The sequence below is a fragment of the Rhinolophus ferrumequinum genome, chromosome 25 (assembly GCF_004115265.2).
Source record: "Rhinolophus ferrumequinum isolate MPI-CBG mRhiFer1 chromosome 25, mRhiFer1_v1.p, whole genome shotgun sequence".
NCBI lineage: Eukaryota > Metazoa > Chordata > Mammalia > Chiroptera > Rhinolophidae > Rhinolophus > Rhinolophus ferrumequinum.
Genome location: NC_046308.1, coordinates 12,565,355 through 12,583,243, shown reverse-complemented (window position 1 = coordinate 12,583,243; position 17,889 = coordinate 12,565,355). Strand labels below are relative to the sequence as shown.

Below are 17,889 nucleotides of genomic sequence, written 5' to 3'. Positions count from 1 at the left end.
GCCTTCTCTGGCCACCTCATCTTACATAGGTCCCCTGACCTACGCTCCGATTCCTTCATGGCTGTTGATGCCGCTCGGTTATTTCACTCTGTTGCTTATTGACTCGGTGAGTGTTTGTCTCTGTCACCTGACTGGGAGCTCCATGAGGGCAGATACCGTGTCTCTTTTTACTCACAACTCTATTTCCAGTGCGTAACGGAGGGCCTGACCATCCCTTTCATTCCTTAAAGGGAACTCTTACAACTCAACAACAAAAAGACAAACAGCGCAATCAAAACTGGGCAAAGAACGTGAATAGACATTTCTCCAAATAGGATATGCAAATGGCCAATAAGCACACGAACCTACGCTCACCATCATTAGTCATTAGGGAACTGTAAACCACAACAAGATACCCTCTAGGAAGGTTGGAATAAAAAGACAGACAATGACAAGTCTTACTGAGCACGTAGAGAAACTGGAGCCCTCCTTCACTGCTGTGGGAATGGAAAACGGTGCAGCTGCTTTGGCAACAGTTCCCCAAAAAGTTAAAGTTAACGTATGACCCAACAGTTCTGCTCCTAGGTATATACGCAAGAAAACTGAAAATGTCTGTTCACACAGAAACTCGTACGTGAATGTTCATAGCAGCATTATTTATAATAGCCAAGGAAATGGAGTCAACCTAAATGTCCATCAACGAATGAAAAAGCAAAATTGGTCTATTCATACAATGGAATATTATTCGGCCTTAAAAAGAAGGAAGGACCGATGCGTGCTACAACATATCCATGTAACCTGGAAAACGTCATGCTGAGGGAAAGAAGGGAAACATGAAAGATCACATAATATGTGATTCCATTTATAGGAAATGTCCAGAATCGGTAAATTCATAGAGACAGAAAGTAGATGAGTGGATGCCAGGGGCTGGCAGGGAGTGTGGAAGGATAGGGAATGACTTCTAATGGGTATGAGATTTCTTTTTAGGGTGGTGAAAGTTTATTAGAATTAAATAGAGGGGATGATTATACAACCTTGTGAATATACTAAAAATTACTAAGTTGTACAATTCTCTCTCTCTCTCTCTCTCTTAAGAAGCCAGACCTAGCGACAGAGCTTTTGCATCTTGAGAGCTCCAGCGCCCCAGTGGTGGAGCGCAGAGAAGTTGGTGAGGTTTGGCAAGAGATGGTGGTAGGTCTTAGAAGAAGTCTGGGAGCAGCCGCCAGGCACCGCAGCTGTTGACAGATCAGACTTTTGTGTGAGCATGCGAGACACACCTCCTAGAAATATGGAAAGGAATTTTGCGAGGAGTTGGCTTGGCAGGGAGAGACAAGAACGCGAGAAACCTGGGTTACTATTCATTAACATAAGTCCCGTTTACCCTCGGGTCATGAACGCCGAGGGAAACTGGGACCCGGACAAAAGTAGATCTGCTTCTTCAGTGACCACATTAGCTTCGAGTCATTGTTCTAGTTTGGAATGAGGGTTGAAGTAAAAGGAAACCAAGGATTTGTGCTAAAGGAGGGAGCAGGTTGGCTTGAAACCAGGGCGAAGTAATAATGGTCTGTTAGGAGCTTTTGTGCGACAGACACCCGACTGGATAACAGAGTCTTAACTTTCTATTTTGTGGCCTATTCTGGGATTTCTTCGTGGGGGAGTTAAACTCATTTTAAGTAGATGACATAGATGTCATAGTGTATGTCCCTGGAACACAACAAGCTTATTCCACCCCAGGGCCTTTGCATATCCTCGCTCTGCCCAGATCTTCCCACGGCTGGCTTGTTCTCATCCTTCATCCTTTGCTGATCACCCTTTTTAAAGTAGAATCTCTTCTCCATCACCTGCCCCCCACTAGTCCTCTCTCATACTTCCCTGTTTATTCTCTTCACCAGGCTTACCACTCTCTGAAATGATCTTCTTTATGTGCTAACCTGTGTATGGTCCATCTTCCCTCACTCAAATGTAAGTTCGCAGAGAGCTGGGACCTTAACTGTCTCATTTACCAAGCAGGGGAAGGCTGTGTTGCCCATAGAAGATTGGGTGTCTGCCCAATTTGGGGGCAGAGTGGATCCCTTTAGCTGTGGATCTGAAGCCACACTCTCCAAACAGCTCATCTGCTGGTTTCCTGTGTCCCATATTTCTTAACTGGTTCAGAATTCTTGAGGGGAAGAAGAGCAGTTAATTCACCCACGTAACACTCGGCTGCTTCTAGTCACCGAGAACCAGTGAGCTCACATCTGCCCCAAATGTCAGCCGTATAAAGCTGGCTTTTATCTACAGGCTCGCCACAGTGTCTGACACACGGTCAGGGATCAAAAAATGTTGAATGAATGTGGGAGAACCCCTCTCCCTGCTTTCTTCCTTTGAGAAATAGAGGCTGAAAGTTTCCCAGGTGCCTTTTCTCAGGGGACTAAGCACTGTTAAGTGCTGTTTCTTTGTGTTGGCTTAAAGTGCTCCTCCCTCATCTGAATCCCTTTTCTCAGCTTTTCTCTTTGAACTTCAGAGCTAACTGGTACCAAGCCAGCTTTCCACAATGGCGGCAGGAGCCAGGGATGGCCATAAATGGACGAGAAGGCTCTCTCTGTCTTTGGCCATGCAGATGTCTATTTGCCACACCCCCTGCCCCCTCCATGTTTTTAAAAATTAGTTTCAGGTGTACAAAACAATGTAACAGTTAGACATTTACACCCCTCACAAAGTGATAACCGCCCCCCCAGTCTACTTGCCATCTAACATCATATATAGCTGTTACAATTCCCTTGCTTCTATTCCCTGTGCTGTACTCCACATCCCGTGAATATATATATATATATGTATATATATATATATATTTTTTTTTTTTCGATTATAGTTGACACTCAATATTATTCAGCTTCAGCTTCAGGTATACAGTGCAGGTGTACAGTGCATCTACACCGTCCATGAAGTGGTCTCCCTTATAAGACAAGTGTCCATCTGACACCCTACAAAATCTTTACAGCATTATTGATTATATTTCCCAAACTGTCTTTCATATCCCCGTGGCAATATTGTGACTACAATATTACTAATACTAATTTGTACTTTCTAATCCCCTCACCTTCTCCCCCATCCCCACCCTCCTCCCATCTAGCAACCATCAGTTTTTTCTCTATATCTCTGAGTCTATTTCTGTTTAGTTGCTCAGTTATTCTGTTGTTTAGATTCCACATATAAGTGAGATCATATGGTATTTGTCTTTCTCCATCTGACTTATTTCACTTCACATAATGTTCTCTAGGTCCATCCAGATTGTTGCAAATGGTAAGATTTCATTCTTTTTTATGGCCGAATAATACTCCATTGTATAAATGTATCACAGTTTCTTAATCCAGTCATCTACCAATGGACTTTTCGGTTGTTTCCACGTCTTGGCTATTGTGAATAGCGCTGCAATAAACATAGGGGTGCATATATCTTTTCAAATTAGTGTTTTGGATTTCTCTGGATAGATACCCATTTTCTTTCTCATTGAAAATGGGCCTTGGACTTGGCCACAATCCAACACAAATGCAGAAGAGATTTTGGGGCCTCATGGAATGTTTGAAATGATGGAGATATTCTATCTGGTGTCTGTCATTTCCCACTGTTGGCAGCTACTCACTGAGGAGCTAGTGTGACTCAAGGGAAAATATGAGCCACATGTCCTTCAAAAGCACGAAGAACTTATCTTAGGAGCATCAGGTGATTTCTAGGTGGTGGAGAGACAAAACAGAAAAGTGGGCTTAAGTATGGAAACCAGTGTAGAGGTCCCTCAAAAAATTAAAAGTAGGACTATCACATGACCCAGCAATGCCACTCTTGGGTATTTATCCAAAGAAACCTAAAACACTAACTCGAAAAGACATATGCATCCCCATGTTCACTGCAGCGCCGTTTACAACAGCCAAGATATGGAAGCAACCGAAGTGCCCATCAATAAACAATTGGATAAAGAAATGGTGGTGCATCTATACAGTGGAATTAACACTCTACCATAGGAAAGAATGAAATATCACTATTTGTGACAATATGGATGGACCTAGAGGGTGTTATATACTAAGTGAAATGAGTCAGACCAAGAAAGACCAATACTCCATGACATCATTTATACGTGGAATCTAAAAGAGCCAAAGTTGTAAAAATAGTAGAGTGGTGGTTACCAGGGGCTGAGGAATGGAGGAATTGGGGAAATGCTGTTTAAAGGTACACATTTACAACTAGTAAGTAAATGGATGCTGGAGATCTAATACACAGTATAGTGATTATGTAGTGAATACTCTATTATAAACACAAAACTTCTAACCATCAAAGATCTAACGGACTACATCTTAATTATTCCCACCACAAGAAAGAAATGGTAATTATGTGACGTGACAGAGGTGTTAGCTAACACTACAATGGCAATCATACTGCAATATACAAATGTATCCAATCAACATGCTGTAAGCCTTACACTTATACAGAATTACATATTAATTATATCTCAGTAAAAAAAAAAAATTGGGTGTTTTTTTTTTTTTTTTTGGCCATGGCAGTGAGCTTCTGCTTAGGTAAAAACTCAGTAAAATTGGAACCAAAACAACAAAACTTCTGACATTTCCAAGCATTTACTTTGTGGCAGGAACTGTATATAGTAAGCTGTTTTTTCTCTCTCCTTGGAGATTTTCAGGGCTAGAACAAAACATCAGAATAAAACAGCATTTGTCTCGAGTTAGCTATAAAGCTGACCTTTGAGCTTGATAAGAACATAGATTTACAGCAAGAATCACCCTTCGAGGTGGAGAAGAATCCACTTATGTCCCAACCCCTTCCTTCTTCTCTCTAAAGATTTTTCCTTTTATTACCTTTAGAAAAATCCTTATTTCTGACTAGAAATGAGCTCTAAACATTTATTATAGAAAATTGGAAAATACTAAACACAGTCAAACTTGAAATTATAATAGCTAAGGTTTTTCCAGTCCTTTGCATATATTATCCCATTGAAGTCACACAACCATCTCTTGGAGGTAGGTGATATCGTTTCCAATGTAAAAATGAGGAAACTCAGCGTCAAGTTAAGTAACTTCATTGGTGTCATGTAACAGAAAGCAGTGGAGCCAGGATTCAAACCCTGGTGCGCCTGATAATAGAATTTTGCTCTTAACATTTACATTATAACTGTCCATAATCCTGCCCCTGAGAGAAGATCAGTGTAGACATTTCGGAACACTTTCCCCATGCTTGTTCATGAGTGTGAGTGCGTGGATATGGGTACGTGGATACTGATAAAGAACGTGGAATCTCACTGCACAAACACCTTTATGTTCTGTCTTTTCCCCCTACTTGATATTTTACTGTAAACCTTTCCCTGCATTATAAAAGTTTGTCAAAAGCATGCTTTAAAATTTATATAATATTCCCTGTTATACATGTATATATTTAATTTACTTAGTCTCCTATGTTGGAATCAATTCTTACATCCATCTCTAATTTTTCACATTTACACCTCAAGAGTGACAAATATTAATTAAGCAGGTACTCTGTGCCAGGCACATGCTTCACATTTATGAACTCATTTTATAATTCACTTCATAATTAATACTGGGATGAACATCAAATACGTAATGTCGTGCCTCTCCATTTAGTTAATTTTTATTTTTAAATTTTAATTTCTTGGGGAAGCTTTCGTTGTATAGATCTTGCATGTTTTCGAGGTTTATTCCTGGTATTTTTATTTTTGTTTGCTAAATATGCCAATATTTTGATCTATTAAGTTGTCAATACTGAAACCCTAATTTTAGAATATGTTCCCTTTTCTTCAAAATACCTCTTCTCTCTTTGAAAGCCTTCTTCATCTTTATCATCACTTTAGTACATATTTGGCCAGTGGGAAGTAAGTGAGGTTTTCTCTTTCAGTCTCTCTGTCTCTCTGTCTCTCTGTCTCTCTGTCTCTGTCTCTCTCTCTCTCTCTCTCACACACACACACACACACACACACACACACACACACACCTGCTCTGTGTAGGCTTACATCAATGCCTGAACATAGTCTGCGATACTTTTGTCCAGGTGTAAGGAATCTCTTCATGTAGATCGTATTGTCTTAGATTTCCAAACTCCTAGATAGCAGGCTTTCTCTAAATAGCTTGATGGATGTGGGCAATTGGCAAATATTTAGTAATAACATCTGAGCTCTCAGATGACTTTGGGATTTTTTGTTTAGATTTTTCTTACTCCTAAGTTTCTGTGCCTTAAGGTAGTGTTGGGAATCCACAGACTGGGCTTGCGGATCACAAGGTGCATTTTCCTCATAGTCACCATTCATTCATTCACTCATGCTTATCTCTGTCCTTTTTGGGCTTCTGGGCCGTTTCTCCCATAAATATCTTCAAGGACAAAGTGAGAATTGTCCTTTTGTCTGTCTATCATTAAAGTAAAAATGCTAGAGAGGAATTCTGCCAGGCTTGATTGAGAGTATTACATGAGCTGCTTATATTGATGGGGCAGATCTATTAAAAGAAAAAGCTTTCAGAACTTCAGAGCTGTGTTCCTGTCAAAAGGGCAAGACATAATGGTCTGACTGTAATGCTTCAAGAGGCTAGACTGTAAACTCCATGGGGGCAAGGACTGTCATGTTCGATTTCATCCACCAGTGTCACCTTTCCGAGCCCCATTTCCTCATGGGTAAATGGGGAGAACAACTTTCTGCATATGTTGCCGGGGTTTTGCAAGGAACAAGTGATATTGTGTCCATATGAAAGTGCTTTGAGAAGTAAAGACATATGGACTAACGTGGTAATAATAACAACAACAGCAATAGCAAACTATCAAAATTATCCAGAACAAAGAACGAATGAAGTGATCAGAAGAGGGGGTTAAATACAGGAGTTCTCTTTCAGTTTGGGGAGTAGGAGATGTGATATAAAGGGTAGAGGAAACAGAAGGACGAATTTCTGACTATCACCTGTAGAAAGAAAAGAAAGAATGAGGGAAGAAGAACATCAGCAAAAGTCTGGCTAGAGAGACCCATTAGAAACACCTGTGTTGGAAGACAAGGGGAGAGGTGGGTCTACAAGGCAAGACTGTGAGGATGGAACACTCTGCAATATCCCTGTAACAACAATGACTCAACCCATTAGAAGTGAGACCCAATGAGTCACTAAGGACAGTATTGCCCAAGTGTATTCTGTGGCATATTCGCCTTAAGATCAAAGGGTCCTGGGCAACATGGCCCGTATAATGCCATACTGTTCTACGGGGACAGCCACAGGGGACAGTGATGGGTCGAAGGCTTCCAGAACCCTTAAAGGAAGTTCACTTTTCCTTAACTTAGCCCTTGACTTCTCAATTTCATCCCCCTCTTCTCTGGTAAAACCCCTCTGGCCCCCTTTTTGGTAAAACCTGGTAACATCAGGCAGAACCAGTTGCCTGAGAAGCATGGTTTTGGAAAGTCTGACTTAATTCTTGAACTTGCAGAATGGGAGGTTTTCCGATCTGTTCAGGTTCACGCACTGAGGACATCACACTTCTGGAAAAGCAGCTTTGAATTAGAGAGGGTCATGCCCTGGACTAGCAAGCCAAGAAGAGAGACCAGTTTCCAAGGGTGGACCCACTGGCCTGCCATGCGAGGATGCTGGCAAGCCCCAGACCAGCCAGGAAAGTTGTCTTTGGGAACCAAGCCTTGGCCAAACCTCTCAGCGACCCTGCCATTAGCCTGGGTCTTCTGGATATTTTCCAAGAAAATTGTAGCAGAAACGCAGAACACAGGTGGGGAAAGGAGAGAAATCCTTATAGATAAAATAGGAGTAAACTTAGGCCTCTGTAGCCATTCATTCATTCATCATTCATTCATTCATTCATTCATCAAACATTTGTTATATACTGACCATGTGCTGGGCATTGTGTTAGGTGCTGAGGCTAACAGTAGACTCTTCCAGGGGCTCAAATAAACAAATCAGTGCAAAGAAGGGAAGGTGCTCCAAGAGAACTCTGTGCAGAGTATGTAGGGTACAGTCTAGGGTGAGGGACGGGGTAATCAAGAAGGGCTTTATGGAGGAGGTGATTTTCCAGCTGAGCTATGAAAGAGGAGTGAAATCTGCATTTTGCAAAGATCCTTGAGGGGTTCAAGATTGAGAAGCGCTGTTCTAGGATGTGAGTCTTCCTACATGGCCTCCCCTTCATGAGTATTTGAAGGTTTCCTCCGAAGTCATTATTAAAATTCACACATTTTAAGCCAGAAATAGTTTCTCTTATTAATTAATGACAAACTCCACCTCAACCATGGCCTGTTTTGCCAACTCATTTAATAGCTGCTGTTTTGTTATCTGGGCAGTTTCAGTGACTTTGGGAGGGAGGTTCTGTCTGGACTTCTGTTTTCATTCTTTTTTTTTTTCACTTTTTATTATGGAAAATTTCAACATAAAAAGTAGACCGAATAATATACTGACTCCCCATGTTCCTTTAACCTAACTTCAACAACCATCTGTTAGTGGTCAGTCTTGTTATATCCATATCTCCTACTTTATGTTATGACAAAACCATTTTATGATTTCCTCAGTAAAATAAAATGGCATTTAAAATGTATTTTCTTTTATAGGAAAACACAGATTAACATCTTGAAATAGATGTAGCCTGTACCTCCAATAATTTAGGACCGAAAGGATTCCAATAGTAGTTTAAATTCTAGATTCCCAAATGCCAAATGTCAGTGGCCACCCTCTGTCACATTGTGGGGAAACTCTTTAAAGAAGTCGACACGGCAAAGGCTGCTTGGGGGACACGCATATCTGTAACATCTGTGGGTATCTTACCACAGAGCTTTCCAACAATGACACACTTTAAGTCAGGTCTTTATCATGTGGGACCATCTTATTGCTCTTCAGAGCTTCAAGCACAGGGATTCATAAGAAATATGTCATAGGGTCCAATTATGGGTCCAATCACTAGCCCATTTCTTAGCTGACAATCATGTGGAAAGAGCTAGAGAGAGTTAAGTCCCATTGAGAGACCCAATGAATGACAATATTTAGAGCTCCAACTGTGAGCGGTGTTTAAGCCTCCTGGGTCAGCTGCCTGGACCCAAACCTGTTATTTCCAAGTTCTGCCTTGGTAACCAAAAACCCCCAAACAAACTGAAAATCTCCCCTCCAAACCTAAATGAAATCCACTTGAAACATAGCTCTGATGGAAGAACACCCGGTTTGGTTGTCTTTCTTCCTGTGGGTATTTCTTTCTTTTTGACCACAATACCTTGTCTTCTAGAGCAGGTGTGGTTAGGCTTGGGAAGAGCGGTGGCTTGCTGTGTCAGCCCACAGCCAGGTAATGGATTTTGACAATGGCTTCAGGACCAGCCATCCATTATCAATCGCATCTTCTGCAGGTTTTGAGACCTGTTGCCTTGTTTTGCCTTGCTTTTGCCTCTTTTTGTGTTAGGGTCCCATTTTTTCTAGATCCTGTGTCTTTTTCTTCTTGATTACTCCCTTGTTTTGGGGGAGCACATCCTCCTATTGCTTTTTGAGAGAAGGTATATGGCAGGGTATTTTTTTTGGTTTGTTTTTTTAGCTCTTGAATGTTTGAAAATGTCTTTATTCTTTCCTCTCCCTTGAATGATTGTTTGGATGGGTTTAAACTCAAAGTTGTTAATAATTTTCCTTTAGATTTTGGAGTCATTCTTTCACTATTGTTTAGCTTTCAAGATAATTCATGAGAATTCCAAAGCCATTATGAATCCATATGTGGCATGTTCTTCTTCTTGAAAGTTTGTAGGATTGGAGAGAAATTTTATCTTCAAGTAACTGAAATTTGGACTATGATATACTTTGGTGCACGTCTCATTTTACTCATTTTATTTGGCATTGGGTGACCCTTTAATCTGGAAACGTATGTGTTCAGTTCTGGAAATTTTTCCTATATATTTATTATATAATTTACTCATTTTAATGTTCTTTTTTTGGGGGAACTTTCTGATTAGATGTTGGATTTCTGGGACTGATTCTCAGATTTTCTTGACTATTTTCTTGTTTTTGGAGGAATATTTCCTTCCTCTATATTTTTATTGTGGTAAAATATACATAACATAAAACTTACCATTTTAACCATTTTTAAGTGTACCGTTCAGCAGCATTAAGTACATTCACATTGTTGTGCAACCATCACCATCATCTACCTCCAGAACTTTCCCATCTTGCAAACCGAGGACACTGGACCCAGCAAACAGTAACTCTCCATCCCCCCTTTCCCCAGCCCTTGGCAACCACAGTTCTACGTTCTGTCTCTGAATCTGACTACTCTAGGTATCTCGTATAAGTGGAATCATACAATATTTGTCCTTTTGTGACTGGCTTATTTCGCTTAGCATAACGTCTTCAAGGTTCCTCTATGTTGTAGCACGTGTAAGAATTGCCTTTCTTTTAAAGGCTGAATAATATTCCATTGTATGGATAGACCACATTTTATTTATCCATCTGTCAATGGATGTTTGAGTTGCTTCCATATTTTCCATCTTTTTGATTTTAGTATTATTTCCTTGAGGTCCCCTCAACTTTAACTTCTAATCCTTCTACTGTTTTTCCTTTTAAATATCTACCCTCATATTTTTAATTCCTGAGAGCTCTATTTTGCTCCTCTGATTGTTTTATATTTTTCCTACCTGTTCTTGTTTTGTGGACACAACACAGTTTCTTATGTTCTCTGAGGTGTTGATCATGTATTCTTGAAGTTTTCTTCTTACTTGTCTTATTATTTATTTCCTTGCATTTCATTATTTTTTTTGTAAACCACAGATCTCTTAATTCAGAAGAATTTCTCAAATGCCTGATAATCTTTGCCTCTTCATCTTTGTAAGTGAGACACTGAAAAACTTCTTCATTTTTTTTTAATTGGGAAGGGGAACAGGACTTTATTGGGGAACAGTGTGTACTTCCAGGATTTTGTTTCAAGTTAAGTTGTTGTCTTTTCAATTGTAGTTGTGGAGGGCGCAGCTCAGCTCCAGGTCCAGTTGCCATTGTTAGTTGCAGGGGGTGCAGCCCATCATCCCTTGCGGGAGTCCAACCTTGTGGTTGAGAGCCTGCGCTCCAACCAACTGAACCATCCGGAAGCTCACCGGCAGCTCAGTTCAAGGTGTCCTGTTCAATCTTAGTTGCAGGGGGCAGAGCCCACCATCCCTTGTGGGATTCGAGGAAATCGAACTGGCAACCTTGTGGTTGAAAGCCCACTGGCCCATATGGGAATCAAACCGCCGCCTTCAGAGTTAGGAGCACGGAGCTCCAACTGCCTGAGCCACCGGGCCGGCTCCTGAAAAAGTTCTTGAGTTTCATGCATGAGGATGGGGCTTGCCAATGGGTGGGCATACTGGGGTGATGGGTGGGTACGTCATCATTTCTCTGGGAGACTCCCAAATGTTTGTATCTGTAGGATTTTTCTTTTGGATTCCCATCCTTGGGGAGAAATTCTCCAATCTCCTGCCTGGATGCCAGGGTAAAGGTGTCAGGACGGGGCGGGTGGCGAGGCTTCCTTGTTCAATATGCAGACTTTCCATTAATCTCTGTTTTCAGCATGGCCCCTTAACTTCACTCTCTCCGCTGTGCCTGGGGTCTAGATCCACTCCATTCAGTCTCACCAGAGAGCAAGCCTTGCATCTTCTGTTAGGGTTATTAAGGAAGTAGGTGCCTACTACATGGGGTGGTAGATAATTTCTGGTAGTTTAATGACTTCTTAAATAGACTTTCAAAGATCCCTTCTATCTTCAGTTCTACCTTTTATTTCTGCCTTCAAAAGTGATATCTTCAGTGGGGTACCTCTAATTTCTGAGACTCTCTCTATATAGAGATTTGCAGGGCAAATTGACTTTCTTTTTGTTGGCTCCTCCTCCTGTAGATTTAGTTTTCAATGTCATCTACTCTGTCAAGTTAGTCAAGGCTCAACTAACCATTTTCCATCTTCTAATATCTTGTTACCTCTCTCATTTCTTTTTCTGTTCTCCTAATTTGTCTTTGGGTGTTTGTGCCCTTTCAAATTCACTTACTATCATTTTAAGCGGTTTCAGAAGGGAGTGCAGAAAAACAGGTGTGTTCCATACTCCATGCTTAACCCAAAACGTTCCCTGGTTTATTGTACATGTTTCAGTTTAGCATTAATATTTACCTTTCGGCGACAGCAGTTATATATTCTAGTGACCTGTTTACTGGCCATCGCTTTTATTCTTATCAAGTTTGCCAGTCTCAATAAAAACAGAAAAACTGCTACTGGAAAAGGTAATGGCTTGTCTCCCTAAAATATACTCATCATCATCATCCTCGCCATCATCATTATCAATCCTTGTTGAGTTCTAGCTGTGTTCTAGGCAATAAGATGAAAACATTTGACTTTTACTATTTCGTCTCCACAAGAGTGCATGAGGAGGTATGATCATATCACAACCCTTATTTACAGGGTTGAAAAACCACAAAGATTGAGACAGTTGCATGAAATCACAAACATAACAAATAGCAGAAAATAATTGGAATCTCAATGGTTGGTCTTTAGACAGGTTCTGTAGGAAGAAGAAGTTCTGATGAAAGAAGTCTTATAAATCACACAATCAAAAGTCATTGGTTATTTTGTATCCACACTTAGAGAGACCAGATTGGTTCAGCTGTGCAAATGGTTGTATCAAATGACATCATCAAGAACGGAGGCTCAGTCTGGACTCAATTCCAGTCTCTTGAGTCAGGTAGCAAATTCTAGTTACAAAACTAATCACAGAGGCCGAACTCAACCTAAATTTGCCAGCACTCCTGCAGCTTGCCTGGAACCTTTCTTCTTCCAGATCCAGGAGGGGCAGAAACCTTCTTTGATCTTATTTACCACTCGATAGAGGTAAAGGAGTATACCAAAGTCTGAAATAGAGCCTGGCACATAGTAGGTATTCAGTAAATATGTGTTGCATGAACACATATCCTTTCTCCAGGGTCAAAAGCCATATGCAATTATGAGGTTCCTTTCAGGTGGAATAAACAGATATCAGGGATGTACCCAGATGACCTGGAGCCTGATGAGTAGGGCCCGAAAGCCAGCCTGGGCTTCACTTTCCAAGCTGTGTGCCCTGGTGCAGGGCTGCATCAGAATGGAGAAGGGGTGCCAGTTTCAATCTCACATGCACATGGGATGCGGGCTAGCAGTAGCCCAGTGTTTTTTGAGGGGGGTTAGGAAGAATTCTTGCGATACGTGTCTCTGGAAATGGAATACAGGTTAAGTGCACTTCCAACAAATAGATTTCAGTACATGGAGAGAAGCAAAGACTTTTGTGTCCCTGCTGCTGGCAATGCGTGACCCACCAACATTCGGATACAACCGCCATATTAGACCGATCTCATCTGTGATTGCCTTACAACCCCCAGGACTGGGGTGGTGGAAAGACCACAAACACCCACAGCTTGCAGAACACTTCTCCAGTGGGTATTTTTCACAGTAGTTCTATTATTCCCCAGCACCTACTCCAACTTTGTAATTTTATAGAAGGCTTGGGTTAATAAAGAAAGATATAGATTGTTTTGAGATGGATGGCTCTTTTTTCAGTTCTGGGAACTAGTTATTTTTAGCCTTGTTAATATTTTCCATACATCTATGTTTCCATCCATTTGCATTATCTTACAATGTTTCTTGATATTGGGGTGCCATTGATGTTTGGGGTAGGCCAGTTCTTAATGGGGGGGGAGATTAGTACTCTTGGTCCTTTCCAACAAGTGCCAGGAGGGCCCCAAATCCCTGAGACGCCACACAGGCTCGCCCACATTTCCAAATGTCTCCCTGAGGAGTGGCACCACTCCCAGCTTTGGTGTGACTGAATTGATCAAATTCCAGCTAAATGAGATTTAGCTAGGATGGAACATCGCAAGACGCCCCAGGGAGAGCACAGAGTTGGTTTCAGAGTTGGTTCGCCATCTTCCTCCTGCACAGCCTTCCCTTCCGCTGGGTTCCCTGGACTTTGAAGTCTTAGCAGGAAACTCATCAAGCACAGATCTGTACTATTTCAGGGGGAAAACACGTCCAGTCCCTTAGAGGGAGTGCAGTGGGGAAGGTGTAGGAAGCTGTTTCTGGAATTTGGGTTTCACTTATTCGATGTTCTGTTTATTTTCATATGTGACATAATGATGTTTCCAGGACCAAACTTATCCATCTGTCTGACAATTATTGTATGTACCAAGCACAATGCAGCGGGCTTTATTTTGCTTCATCCGTACAATAGTTTTGCGGAACTTAAAACACTTGTCACATTTTCATTTTCTAGATGAAGAAACCAAGGCTTTGAAAAGGTATGAAACTTGCCCAGAGTCAACTTTCTGACCCCAGGGTCTGAGTTCTGGCGGTAGAATGCTCTCTTGCTATTATTAAACTATTTTAAAAGCCTTTGAGGAGGGAATGGGGATGCGAGGGGTCAGAAAAAGAGGTTTCTATTCAAAGCAGGTACAGATCTTATCCCCTAGGACACACCACGCGGTATGATTAATATTCAACCTGTCACCACCAGCTGGAGTGTTAGTTCATCTCATCAATGAGGGGGAAAGGCTTTTCAGGCAGTTTTCTATTGGCTCTGGAAAAGGGTGAACTGGCTGCAGATTCATTAATAAACCAAGATAGAGTATGGGCACCAATGCCAGCCAGAGTCTGCTACTGCCTGGAGAATTTGGCTGTGACATCCTTCCCAACTTTGTTACAAAACACCCAAGACCGGATATTTTGGGAGAGGAAGGAAGAAAAGAAACTGGCTGTTTGGTCCTAAGGAACCTGATAAGGTGGCTTCCGGGGCTCCAGTGCCGATGGGGTGTGGAAGCAGACATCCTGAGCCATCAACACCATTCATTCATTCATTCATTCATTCATTCATTCATTCATTCATTCATTCACTCATTCATACGTGCATTCATTTCACAATATTTAATGAGCATCTACCACCTGTCAGATTCTTTTCTAGAAGATCCAGCAACAAACAACATGACAAATATCCCTGCCCTCACAGAGCTTATATTCTAATGAGGGGGCACAGACAGTAAGCATATTAATAAGTAAAATAATATACAGATGGAGAGAAGTGCTTTGGGCAAAAAGCAGCAGGGAAGGCAGAATAGAGCTTGTGTGTGTGGGGGGGATGATTTTAAACAGTGATCAGAGACGTCCTCAGGAAGTGACACTTGATTTAATAACACCGTGCTGGGCATTCTTTGAAGCATTTTACAACTATTATAGCATTAATCCAACCCCCAGAAAAACAGCTATGATGACTCCCATTTTACAAAGAGACGGAGGTTAAGAGAGGTGCAGGGATTTCGGAGCTCTTACAGCCAGCACGTGGTGGAACTGGGGTTTGCACCCAAGCAGTGGGAACGTCTGGGGTGCACACTTGGATGATGGTACAGATAGCCTACAAATGGGGCTTGGGAAAGAGCGAGTTGCGGGTGCACATGAGGTCTGTGGGTTTCCACGAAGCGAATGTGGTGCCGCCCACGGGCAAGTGTGTACAGACTTGAAGGGGGTGGGGAGGGCAGTGGCTCTCCATCTTCTCTACACTGAATCCGGACTCTCCCCGTCTGTGGCTGGGGAGTTCCGTTGCTCAACTGCAGAGGAGGTGGGCCGGCAGGGGAGGGAAGTCACTGCCAGGGTTGTCCCGGGACAGTGTTGGTCGGAACCTCACCCCGCCGCCACCCCCGCCCAGCTGCTCCAGTCAATAAGGCGAGGGCCTCGCGGGCGCTCGCCGCCCTCCTGGTGGGGTTCTGCCGGGCGTTCCGAGCAGGGCTGAGGGGCCGCGGAGGCGAGCCCCGGAAGAGCGGACTCGAAGCACCCTCTTCCCTCCTCGGGAGAGGCGCGCAGTTAGCCAACCGCGCGCGGAGTCCCCAATGCATTCCCGGGAGCACCCCGGGCCCAGGGCAGAGCCGCGGAGGAGCACCCGGGCCAAGGGCTTGGGAGCCCTTGGGGGGCGCCACGAGAGGCGGGGACAGGGGCCGTGCGCAGCAAATGAGGAGGAACGGTGGGGGGGGGGGGGGCGGACAATAACCTACGAAGTGCTGGGGTAGAAAGAGTAAACGGCGAGCGTGCGCCCAAGGAAGGCTTGGAGAGAGCGCGGGAGCGCTGGAAAGAGGTGCCAAGGCGGTCCCCCCGAGGGCCGCCAAGAGGGTGCTGGCGTAGGGCGAAGTGGGAAGGAACTGTTGCCCAGAGAGGGCGTGCCAAAACGTGGGGCCGGGGTCAAGGAGAGGACGTCAGGAGTCGCTTGAGTACCCTCAGAGAGGGGCCAAGGCGGCGCCCTGGGCTCAGCCGAAGGACCCCAGGCTAAAAGAACCCCGCGCGCTGGCGAGCGGAGCGCGGGGCGCGGCAGGAGGGCACGGAGCGCCTGCGCGCCGAGCATGCAGCGTGCAGTTGCCTGCCCAGGTGGCGCGCATTGAGGTTCTAGAAAAAGCGGGGTCCGTGGAACCCGACGAGTGCCCAGGACTGTCGGCAGCAGGGAAAGAAGCCGCCAAGTCCACCGCAGAACTTCCCCGGGTTGGAGAGAGAGTGCACCCCGGGCGCTGGAACAGAGGGGAAAGCCAGCCCGGGGGACGCTTGGTGAAGGCGCCACAAGAAGCGCAGAGGAGGTGCAGCTGGTTGAAGGGAGACTTCCAAGAGCCTGAGAAAGGTGAGGAGGAGGTGCGGAGGACAAACAACCCTGGGCGCACACGGACGCGAGGACGGGAGCCGAGGAGAGCGTGTTGGGTCTCCAGGAGGGGCGCAACCCCACCCATGCCCCACTCCCGTGCCGCTCCTGGTCCTAACCCACTCACCATGATGGAGAAGACGAAAGCCACGATGTTGATAGGGTACGCGGGGCAAAAACACGAGACGATGGCGAGCCACAGGTAGTTCTTGGGCATGGGCACGTCCTCCTCGGTTTTCTCATCCTCAGTGGTGGCCTCGGGACTGCTGTCCAAAGCCCTCTTGAAGTCCGGGCTGGGGACGTACTGAGACATGGACGAGGCCGGCGGCGCAGGGAGGGAGGAGGAGCGCACGGTCGGCGCAGTCTGGGACTCTGGTCGGCGCAGTCTGGGACTCTGGTCGCCGACTCCTGGCGAGGCTCTGAAAAGCCAGCGGAGCGAGGCTCACGGGAGACGTGACCTCACTCCTGTTGGCACCCGCCCGGGCTCAGGGACCCGGGCCAAGAGCCTCCGCACAAAGAGGGAGGGAGGGAGCGAGGGAATGAGGGGAGGCGGCGGGGAGGAGAGGGAGCCTGTCAGCCTGAGAAACGGGGGAAAGGCACTCCTTGCCGGACACGCCCAGCGACCGTCGGACAGACGCGCGGACTTCACTCTTAAGTCCGGCCTAAAAGGAGTTCTAGGGAAGAGGAGAAGAGTTTCAGGGAAGCGGGAAGCAAAGCAAGCTGGCCAGCCCCTGGGCTAGAGATGACCAGCCCTCCCCCCCTTTTTTTTTGTAAGCAGCTGAATTTGAATTCATTTAGACAGCACCCGAAGGTGACCTAACCCCATCCATTTGGCCCGAGTTCCTACTTCCTCGTGACTTCAACAATTGACCTAATTGTCTGGCTCCGGGGGCATTTCATTTGCTTTCCTTGCCCCAATCCCTTCTCCATCGCAGACCTTGAACATTGAGCCCAAGTGATTTCTCTTCCCCCACAGGTGGGCAGGGAGCAAAGTGCCCAGCGTTGAGCCCAACCCTTCCACGCTGCCCAGGGGCCTCTGGAGACTGGAGTCCAGTTTAGCCAGGCAGTGGGCACCGCCCAGCCAGGGCTGGCCCTGGTGCCTCCAGTTTTTCCCAAGCGTGGAAACAAGGAATCCATCTCCTCTCCACTTTTCCAGCTACAGGGCCCCTAGACAGAAAGCGGGTAGATCTGGCTGGTGTAAACAACCCAGGTGGATAGTGGAGACGGGGAGAAGAGAGGGACTCCACTTTGGGAACCAGGGTGAGGGTAGC

The 17,889-nt window shown here is 44.6% G+C and overlaps 1 protein-coding gene across 1 annotated transcript in view; it reads right to left on the bottom strand.

Annotated features, from left to right (window-relative positions):
• Positions 1-16,991, bottom strand: part of TMEM233 (transmembrane protein 233) — a 35,507-nt gene extending 18,516 nt beyond the window's left edge. The window contains exon 1 of the mRNA XM_033097139.1: positions 16,746-16,991. Coding sequence (XP_032953030.1) covers positions 16,746-16,931 — 186 coding nt within the window. The 5' untranslated portion in view covers positions 16,932-16,991. The remainder of the gene's footprint in view (positions 1-16,745) is intronic.
• Positions 16,992-17,889: the final 898 nt, after the last annotated feature.